The following is an 11,045-nucleotide window of genomic DNA, read 5'->3' on the forward strand; positions in this document are numbered from 1 at the left end:
AAATATTGACTTTAATCTGAACATGTTAACTTTCACGTGAACATGTTAACTCTCATCTGTATATGTTAACTTTCAGGTGTATATGTTAATGTTCAGGTTTATAAGCTAACGTTGACGTGAACATGTTAACTCGCATCTGTATATGTTAACTTTCATCTGTATATGTTAACTTTCTTACGAACATGTTTTCATCTTTGCACGCTAACTATCAGTTGAATATGTTAACTTTTAAAATAATATGTTAATTTTCATTGTTACATATCAGCTTCTTTATAACATGATAACATGCAACTAAATATTATAACTTGTCAAATGTACATGTTAAGTATTAGCTTTTCCTGTTGACATTCAAGTAAACATGTAGCTTTTCCTGATGATCTCTTCGTCTTCGACGGAGATTTTTTTAACACAAAAATATAACTTTCATTAATAATAGGAAATTACATGGTTTTGCCTCCTGTAAACTAAAGCAACAAATATATCATGAAGTGAGACACCCCTCACTTGTACAAAATTATATCTAACCTTCATAACAATAACAACAGACTTTTGAGCTATTTTCATGGAGCTCCTGAAGAAACAACCAGACTGATACAAAGGAAAGAAAGTTCGTGATTTCATCACTATCATACAAAAGCCAAGTCTCCTAAAATGAAACAATCCAACTTAGAAATCATAGTCTCGAACCACATGCACCTCTGCCAAAGAATTAAACGGAAGCCCTTTTACCCAGTGTACCCAAATTTGAGTGTATACAAGCATCATCAAAGGCATCAGAGCCATGTCAATCAGCCACTGCTACAGAAATACCACAACCACCAGCAGAAAACTAGACCGAAACCCATGAATCAAGTCCTTTACGTGTATCTGAAAGCTACCATCAGGTTCCCAAAATGAGTATGCAATAACGACACAAAACCACCACCAAAACATGCCATGGCAACATAAATCCAACACCAGACAAATAGGAAGCACCAAAACTCTTTTTCCAGGCCCATACCCATACTCAGATTGCTTATGTATTGCTGCTATAGTAATTTTCATAAAACTTGGTTTGCCTTTATCCAGAGCAATGGACTGATCCTCTACAGGATACACATAGATTTCTGGTTCGATATGAACACCACAACTCCTTCCACAACCAAAAGGACCAGAACCAAGAAGTAAAACCAGAAAAACCATGTAGAGGGGCAACTGAAAGTGCAAGAAAAGAGTCTGAAAACATAGATGTGCACTTTAACAACATGTTGCATAACATAATATGCCTCTGCAGTTATCATCTGTGAATTGAGGAAGAGCCTTTACGGACCCTGAGCTGGACTTTGAGGGGACCGTCAGGGTGCCTCTTGTTCCTTTTGGAATTCTTGGGCTACTAGTAAAATGCATCATCCGAGTTATGGCCTTGAAGGGTGGTGGGTTCCACATTAAGCTCTTCTCCCTCAGAAACATAAAACTGAAGGGGAAGGGGATTCCTGCCGATGATTCTCCTTAAGGCCTCGCGTCAAACACCTACAGAGCATTTGCAGTCTCCTAATTTGGACTCCAATGAATACGATAGAGTCGTACCCATGACCACGGATTCGATGATCTCTTCATCTTCGACGGGGATTGTTGAAATGCTGCCGTTGGGTTTCTCGCCGACAACGGCGGCGTCGACCAGGAGAGGGCAAGGAGGAGGAGGAGGGGGAGGGTATCTCTGTTGCTGCTGGCTCTGTTGTTGATTATCCTCTTCGTCATCGGACCTGGATACACTGGATTAAATGAAAGCGATGCCGAAGAAAGAGAGGAGATAGATTAGGGAGGCAACAAGGGAGACAATGAAGAGGATATTGACGAACCCGACGACATGCAGGTGGAGGTGCGGATCTTTTTGCGCCACCGACGCATGAGGAAGAAGAGAGAGGTCATGAAAAGGAAGGAGAAGAGGAGACTCGTGTGGCGAATGGGGAGAGGGAGGGTGTCAGAGGCCTGGATCTTGGGGTCGACCTTTGCGGAGGTATCCGCCGGAGAGGAGCGATATCTCTGACAGACAAGTTTGAGCGTGAGAAGAGAGAGAGAGAGGACAGACAGGAAATAGGTTAAGGGCAGTTTTTGGGTTTTGAACAAATGTTTGTCACTGTGCTGTGTTGGAAAGCTAAATAGGGACTGAAACACAAGTATTTCATGTATTGGGGGCTTTGTCACATAAAAAATAATACGGGGGGCCTAGTCACAACAATTTTATTTTTTTGGGGGCATTGACACATTTTTTCCTAACAAAATTGACCTCTTTTTTGCCACACCATTAAGACTGGCAACAAAGAGGTCAATTTTGTATAAAAATTATCTTTAAAATATACTGGACTAATAGTCCCATGTAATTAGAGAACACTAATTACAAAAGTAATTAAAGTCAGAAAATACACGGGACTACCACTCTTGCGTATTTTGCAGTCAGAACCAGAAAATACATGAGACTACTGTATATGTCCTATATACAACATAATTGTTCTAGACAAGTGAGTTATAATAGTATTTTTTCATTCACATTGTTTGGGGTAAGATTTGATAGGGACCTTGCATCAAAAAGAATTTTTTATATTTAAAGTACACGACGAAATATATCATGATCTCTCTGCTCTAATTTCGCAAGAAAATAATTCTTCATATTTTTAGTTTTAGTTCTATGGTACGAAGAATGAACTATAAAATTGAATGAGAATATTAGATAATATAAATATGAGTGAAATCACAACTAAAAGTTAATGTGAATATGAGTCAAACCACAATTAAAAGTTTGATGGACATATTACAAGTAAATTCATATGCAAAATTTATTTGCGAATTGAACGATCACCCATCTTTTAAAGACTTCAATATACTAATAAATAAAGATATTGTACTAGATCAACATGTTTATAACTCGCAAATAGTAGACCACGTGACGATAGTCTGGGTTGAAGGAAACAATGCCAATATTTCATTTGAAAAAGAGATTATTGTGTTGATAATCAATCCCGCAAAAAAGTTTATTTTTTATTTTATTTTTATTCTATTTTTATCAATTTAAATAACCAAGATATTCGATGACGTGCGATGCACGTGCAATCTAACTAGTAATAACTTGAGAAATGAGGGACCTAATAGCAGAGTCAATGATTGTAGAGATTATTTGGGAATATAGAAGACATAAGAGACTAATGTCGACAAAACCCAGTTTTATCCGGATGTTTAACTTTAAGCTCCAGAAACTTAAAAAAAAAAAACAAAAAAACAAAAAACAAAAAAACAAAAAGGAAACTCGAAGATTGAAGACAAAGAACCGCAATCCAATGAAAATACTTAGATCTGGACTACGACTTTATTGAAGTTGTCCTCTCTCAGATTTCTGTTTCCCTCCAATCTCTCAGACACTGAACCCCTCTCCAGTTTCCCCTAAAATTTAAAACCCTAGCCCTCATCATTCTATTGACTCCTCCAGATCCCTCAACAGCGAATTCCAGTGGTCTAAAAAAGGTACCCTTTTGTGATTAACGCGTTTGTTCCATTTGCCCTTGACGTCGATCCAATCTAAGCCGAACCAAATTTAGATTTTGAGGTCAGACTTGTGTGTATAGTTTCAAGATCTAAAGATTCTTTCTTTTTTTCTTTTTTTTTGTTTTTTTTGTTTTCAGGAGTGAATGTGAGTGCTATGGCTTTGGATGGGATGAACAAGTTTAAAGAAAGCAGTATCACCTACGCCTACCTAGTAGTGTTTCATTATCATAAACCACCATTGTCAAGTTATACATAAACCACCTTTAAACTGTTTTTTTTCTGTAATCAACCACCTAGACTCACTTTTTAAATCAATTTTTTTTTGAGTTTATGTAATAATTATTTGTCAGATATCAAGTATATTAGAGAGATGATCCTTAACGAAGGTTAGGTGAGATCAATTGCAAAAAAATAAAAAAAAGGTGAGCCCTGGTGGTTGATTGCAACAAAAAACCCTTTTAAGGGTGCTTTATGTATAAATTGAAAATAAAATGTGGTTTTTATTTTTATTTATAAAATGATCCTATTTTAAAGATGGTTTCTAAGGGAAATGCAAATGAAAACCACTGTTTTTCCCAGCCTGAAATAAAATGTCCCAAAAAGATAAGAGTCCACTTCAGTGAACAAAACCAAAAATCCATGCCGACATATGTAGTGGTTGATCATGGATAGTTGCATCTTTCATGCATGAGAAAATAGATACGAGAATATAGTTACAAATTGTTACAGTTAGATAGTGGGTGAGATGGCAGTGGCATGTAGAGTTCTTCTGGTAAAGCAAGCGAAGAAATTGCACTGACCATTGTATATGGTTCAATTAATCAACACTTCTGCACTTAGTTGTCTATATCACCTCTGATAGTGAAGCCACCATTACCTTCCATGCCCATTTATTGGAGCATGGCTGTATATGCCACAGTAGGAGAGGAACATACTCTACTAGCCTTCCCTTTATCAGTTCTTTGATCTAATGCAAGGTCATGTTGCAGACAACATATCTAGACTAGGGGTTTGGATGCCAAAGTTTGCAGCTGCTTCACAATTAAATCCTACATGCAAAGCTACCTCTCATCGAAGCACCAAATTGCATGTATTATAGCCTAAATGGAGGCTTAGGTCGGGGTTCCTATAATCAAAGGTTTAATTATAATTAACTATATGAAATATCAACTATTAACATGACTAAATGATGTGATTTATCAGTGTAAGCTCCATGAAGAATTACTCATATCAAGTGACCTGAAAAACATGGCAATATTTTTGGGACTAGACTTGTGATTTGTTAAATCCTGTATTGACCCTTTAGACTGTAATATAGTCACATTTTTTAAGTTAATGCCACGCTTTAGGTGCTCAATATTGTGACAGTAAGGAATAGAAGTGCTGAAACTAGTAAGAAATTATAACATCTATGAATTTCTAAATATAAATGTCTAGAACAAGGGAATGAACACTTGTAACTTTTAAATCATAGTTTAATATCATAATAATATAGCCACATTTTTAAAGTCATAAGTATTGCTACATTCTTGAGTTTGGTTTCTACATTAAAACCCAAATCAATAAATTTTTGAAACTATGAATCATCTACTAGGTATCACGAATATGGGTGCTATGGACACGGATACGGACACAAGGCATGTCAAATTTCTAAAATGTAGGATACAGGGATACAGCTATGCGTGCGTGCGTGCGTGTGCATGTGTGAAATTTACATTAGAGAAAATATTAAATTAATACATATAACATTTGTATGTTTCTTTCTATTATTTACAATAATTAAGAATCAAGTTAAATAAAACTAAGAATAAGGTTTAACAATAAAAGTTTAGTTGATCGCATGGGACACTAGAATGGGTATTTTTTAAATATTTAAGTACTAGGTTTCAGTTTTTGGGTTCAAAAAACTGATTGGCTTTGAACCTGATATTACCAAAGAAAGTAGTTTAGGGTACAAGTAATCGGGAAATCGGATTTTGCTTTGAGCCATAAGTGTCCACGGCATGTCCATGGAGAATCCGTGTCCGACATGTGTCGGACATGGACACGGCACCCAAAATGCTGTGTCCGAGTAACCTAGATGGCTAGATCATCTGCATTCAATACCTGAAGGTTGCATGTAGGCAAATAATATAGTGGACTGATGGTGAATTCCATTTTTCTAAAACTGTCTGGGGTGTTGGTATGGTTGCTACAAGTAAACGTTCACATCATTGGTAATATTTACATATTGTATACTGAATACCTTAGCTAAATAAATCTTGTTATCTGGCATTATGTCATTCATTCAGTTCTAACCTGCTTTTCTTTCTGGGAAAATATATAAATTTACATAGTGGTGGTTGACTCTTAATAAATGTTTTCATCCACTAAATATCAAGTTGGTAGAATGAGTAATCTTTCAACTTAGCTAATATTGTTTAAAAAACAATTGCTTATTACCAAAAGGAAAATATTATGAAACGATTCTATCACATCAGGAATACTACAAGGGTCTGTTTTTGGTAGGATGATGGATTTTGCTACACTATGCCTTTTCCTTTGAATTGTGTACCAGTGCTTCTGTATTTGGCTACAAAAGCAAAAAAGCTTGATTATATGATACCTTTTGACTAACAATATGCTAACATGTAACTGCAGTGGGTTTTGTCATCAAAGCAGATCAACTTCCCTTATCCAGTGGGACTGACTTTACTCCATATGCTCTTTTCTTCTGGATTATGCTTCCTTCTCACAAAAGTTTTTAAGGTAGTTAAACGTTACACTGCGAGCATGTTTTTGCAAAGCTTTTCCAATGGTATTAACAAATAAGGTGTATGGATTGTGAAACATGTGAAAGTCAGTGGGGTTTTCTTGACCTAGTTCTTACTCTCATTATGGTCATGCTTCTTATTTTCTTTAATATTTTCCCAGATCATAAAGATTGAGGAGGGCATGACGTCAGATATGTGAGTATTATCGTACCGACCGTTGCTGTTAGATATGCATTAGTTAACAGCATAACCTCATTGAAGTTTCTCTATTAATTTTCTCAAAATCTGACATTATATAACATGCAAATTCATACTGTTGTACAGTAGCATGGTATCACTTGTTTATCTACTGGTTTCAGGTGCTTCTTGCTTGCATGCAACACCTTTCTTTGAAATATTCAGAGTTCGCATCATGAATACTTTTTCCAATTGACACTATTGAGGGCCATTTTATGATTCAACAGTATCATAGTTTTTCTTTAGATTTCTTTGATTTTTTTCTCCCGATTCATGTATGTCTAATCTATAGTTCTTGTTACTGCATCAACTATCATCCTATCATTTTTCCTAACTCGCGCACTTTTCTGTTTTCATTGTATAGCCCTGGCCCCTAAACGATCCTGTAAGCCTTCTTCCCTCATCTCCAATTGGAGCAACCTGTAACTTCCAGACAATGGACTCTATTTTATTACGCACTTTTGACTTAACAGAGTCCTTAATCTAGGTTGAGTTTGGTGTCTTTGGTTTTCTGAGGAAACTTTGTGAAGGTCAAAGAGATGTATTCAACCAAGTTTAGAAATTATAGTAGTAGGAGATATTATATATCAACCAACTAGGTTGTTCTATCCAGTGGGTATTTTGAAGGACTACATAAGAACGGGGAGTTCTTTGAGACTGAATGGAGGTATACTATAGTCTATAATAAAGTTCTAATTAGTACAGATGCAAAGTAAAATATTTCCTGGGGATTTTCCATTCCATTCAATTAACTGATATACTATTGTCTATAATAAAGTTCTAATTATTACGGATGCAAAGGAAAATATGTCCTCGGGATTTTCCATTCCATTCAATTATCTGTTCTACTTGGTCTCTTCGGTCATGTACTATGCACAAGTACCTATTAGCATTGTTCTAATGTGGATTACTTTGTTTAATTGTCCGAACTTTTAATAAAATACTGTTCTCTTAGATGAAAGCAAAAATTTGCTTAGACAATTTGCATATTAACCATGAGCGTATTTTGATATAAGAAACATTAGTAAGTTGTCTCTAGATACTTTGCTGCTAGTAATTCCATGTTTTAGATTGCAAAACTAATGAATATCTCAATCCTCAGATATGTTTCATCAGTTATCCCCATTGGTGCGATGTTTGCAATGACTCTTTGGCTAGGAAACAGTGCATACTTATACATATCTGTTGCATTTGCACAGATGTTAAAAGCTATCAGTTAAGTGTTTTCTGCTCAAATCATTATAATTGCACTAGCTAATCTTACTTTGTTAGGATCTTCTATACTTACAGCAGTTAGTGACGGTGCAGTTTTTTCCTTGGATGAGCATTGCAGTGCCTGTAGCAGTCTTTCTCCTTGGAGCAGCAGCTGGCCTCGAAGTAATGAGCTGCAGAATGCTTGCTATAATGTCAGTTATCAGCGTGGGAGTTATTGTTGCTTCTTATGGGGAAGTTACTGTTAGTTGGATCGGAGTAGTTTATCAGATGGGTGGTGTCGTTGGTGAAGCTCTAAGACTCATTTTTATGGAAATTTTTGTCAAAAGAAAGGGTGTTCGCTTGAACTCAATATCTATGATGTACTATGTTAGCCCATGCAGGTAGTTTTTGTACTCTTTTCTTTCACTGATATTCAATACAACCATTTTCCTACAATTTAACATATTCTGGTGCTTTTTCTGCAGTGCACTGAGTCTCTTTGTTCCATGGTTATTTTTGGAAAAGCCAAAAATGGATTCTGGTGGGACCTGGAATTTCCCTCCATGGATATTGCTTCTCAACTGCCTCTGCACGTTTGCGCTCAACCTTTCAGTCTTCCTTGTAATCTCACGTACAAGTGCACTGACTATTCGTGTTACTGGAGTTGTGAGGGACTGGGTGGTAGTTTTACTTTCAGCTGTAATATTCTCCGATACAAAGCTGACACCGATAAACCTCATTGGCTATGGCATAGGTATATATCTACAGACAATGCTCTTCAGTGGTTTATTTAGTAATCGAGCATTTTTAGGGGCAGAAAATGTGTTCATTCTCAAGTATTCTTGACTGGAGACATCTTTAATTCTTTTTAATATTCTTGCAGATTTCAAATACTCTTTTATTAAATATTTTAGTTAAATTCTTTTGCTACAGAGAGAATGATAGTAACTTTCTTGCCTTCAATATTTTACCATTAATGTGCACGGAGCTTATCATTATTTTCTTTCTTTTTGGGCGCCTCATTCCATTTCAGGTATTAGAGGTTCATTGATACTTATATGTTCTTTGCACCTGAAGTGATTTTTCTTCATGCGTCAAATATCTTGTTCCTTCTCCTACTTTAGTACTAGGGTGGCAACAAGAACAAATGCTTTATCTCAAAATTTTCCTTGTCAGCCTTGTGAATCCTTTTCTCAGTTCATTTGGAGGTCACCTCTTCTCTTAAACTAGAATCCCTTATCTTTTGTTATTGTCTACATCCATGTCCATAGTGGTTTCACTCTTAGCAATAGCAGGTCATTCCGGTATCATCCTGTTAATTCTTCAAGCCTCATTACATGTCCCATCTTAAGTAATTCCTTGTAATGTTATTCTATATTGCGTTTGTCTCTGCTTGAAACAGCCATTTATTATGTAATTTTTTATTATCATTGCCTCTTGTTCATCTGATCTTGCTTGGATACAGATATAGTTTCCATGTCTGATACTGCCACTGAACCAGAAATGCAAAATAGAATTTATCAACATATGTTTACATGTGCACATACATATGCATGCACTATCAAGGATTAACATGAACAAAATTCGAGTTGTATAAAGGGATGCATAGTTTTTTTGTGTAAGAATTACAAATAAGAAGTTCCATATCTAAGCAAGATCACATGAATGAGAGGTAATTGTAATAAAAAAATTACATAATAAATGGCTGTTTCAAGCAGAGACAAATGCAATTCAGGAAAATGTTACAAAGAATTACTTAAGATGGGACATGTAACGAGGCTCGGAGAAATAACAGGATGATACTTGAATGACCTGCTTAAAGCACGGAGTTGATGTCCGATGTCTCATTACCATATCTTTCGAAAAGGTTGAATAGGCTCCGGATAGTTTTTGTCCAGAATTTTGTTATATAGCTAATAATTCAGTGCTAATATGTAGTGGATACAAGAACAAATGATTGGGAATTTTCCTCCAAATATCAGGATGATTTGTTTTGAAGAATTCAGAATACCCTAGAAGAATTGAGGCAGCTGTAATAATGTCCCTGCGCTGGTCCTTGTCTGAAAGTGAAAAATCAGGATAGATTCACTACACTTCTTCAATTACGTTATTTTGAAGGTATCATTTCTTGCATTTGATCCATTAAGCCCTGTTGATATTACGAGTGTCACATAAAATTTCTTCTCCAAATTCCTGGCTACTCTATGGTGACATACTAGCCTAGTAAGTATTTTACTAGTTAATATGCCCTTCTCTATTCTTTGACCAAGATCTCAATTATAGCATCCATGATGATTCGAGCAATGAAAGCAATAAAAAAGTGAAAGACTCAATGAGTTATCTTTTATGTGATTCTCGTTATCTTTTATGTGATTCTCTCAATAATATATTTATCCTTTTGATGTCATCTTTGTCCCATTTTCAACTTACCTTATAAATTCAGTGATCTCACAAATTTAACAATGGCTAGTACTTGTGATTAATTCTTTTTCCTTTTTTTTTTTTTGCATGATGGTGCTCTACTTACTGTAATGTGTTGGTTTTTGGTAGCCATTGCAGGAGTGGTGGCATACAATAACCACAAGCTGAAAAAGGAAGCGACTATCACAACTTCTAATGAGGAAGGCAACAGCAGCAATCAAGAGAGGTCCAATGACTTGCAGATAAAAGATGGCAACAGAGACGAGCAGGAGCAGGAGAGATTCAAGAGCGTGCAGATTGAAGAAAGACAGTAGTTGCAGATTGAAGATACAGGGGGCCGTACATAACTTTCAGCAGCGAGATCACATCCATCTTTAGAGATGGCTATATAATTCCAGCAATTAGTTTCTCATCAGCATCTGTTCGCTTGTTGTAGATCCCTCTGCTGTGCTGGTGATTTCTCGTGTAATGCGGGAGTGGATTGATTTTTATCCAGACTACAGCGTCTGGATTTTTTTTTTTTTTTTTGAGATAAAGGCTTTGCAGCAATGTCATTATTTCAGGCTACTTGTAAGCTTGAGCTGATATTTATACTCATTGTTATTGTGGCACAAAGCCCCTTTTATATACACGTAAAACCTTGGCAGAATATTGCCATTTGCTGTGTAGCTTTGTTTCGTCTCATTTTAGATGCGTAAAATTTTGGCAGAAGATCATACTAAACGGGCTAAGCGTCCTAGTAACTTTAATCATAGTCCTTGGCATTGTTTCCCTTTTTTTTTTGGCACGCTTCCTAACACAAATGTCCATATTGACCTTGCTTGATGGGCAACAGCCAACAGGTGAAAGACTCTTTTGGTTCGTAAGGGCAATAATGTCCTTTGCATGTGATATAAGCGCCAACTTCATGAACTCAGCCGAAAA

General features: G+C 36.1%; 1 protein-coding gene across 1 annotated transcript; it reads left to right on the forward strand.

Moving 5' to 3' along the window:
* LOC109830526 (probable sugar phosphate/phosphate translocator At3g14410) lies at positions 6,137 to 10,789 on the forward strand. Its single transcript, XM_020397800.1, has 6 exons — positions 6,137 to 6,264; positions 6,430 to 6,464; positions 7,609 to 7,721; positions 7,840 to 8,101; positions 8,186 to 8,454; positions 10,251 to 10,789. Exons 1-6 carry the CDS (start codon positions 6,217 to 6,219, stop codon positions 10,433 to 10,435), a joined length of 912 nt encoding a protein of 303 aa, XP_020253389.1. The 5' UTR covers positions 6,137 to 6,216; the 3' UTR covers positions 10,436 to 10,789.

The sequence above is a fragment of the Asparagus officinalis genome, chromosome 2 (genome assembly GCF_001876935.1).
Source record: "Asparagus officinalis chromosome 2, Aspof.V1, whole genome shotgun sequence".
In the NCBI taxonomy this organism is placed as follows: domain Eukaryota; kingdom Viridiplantae; phylum Streptophyta; class Magnoliopsida; order Asparagales; family Asparagaceae; genus Asparagus; species Asparagus officinalis.

Excerpts from the sequence above, each read along its gene's own strand:
- LOC109830526 (XM_020397800.1), top strand. The coding sequence starts at position 6,217 with ATGCTCTTTTCTTCTGGATTATGCTTCCTTCTCACAAAAGTTTTTAAG. Across the intron at positions 6,265-6,429 it reads TTCTCACAAAAGTTTTTAAG|ATCATAAAGATTGAGGAGGG; the intron begins GTAGTTAAACGT and ends ATATTTTCCCAG. Across the intron at positions 7,722-7,839 it reads ACAGATGTTAAAAGCTATCA|TGCCTGTAGCAGTCTTTCTC; the intron begins GTTAAGTGTTTT and ends TGAGCATTGCAG.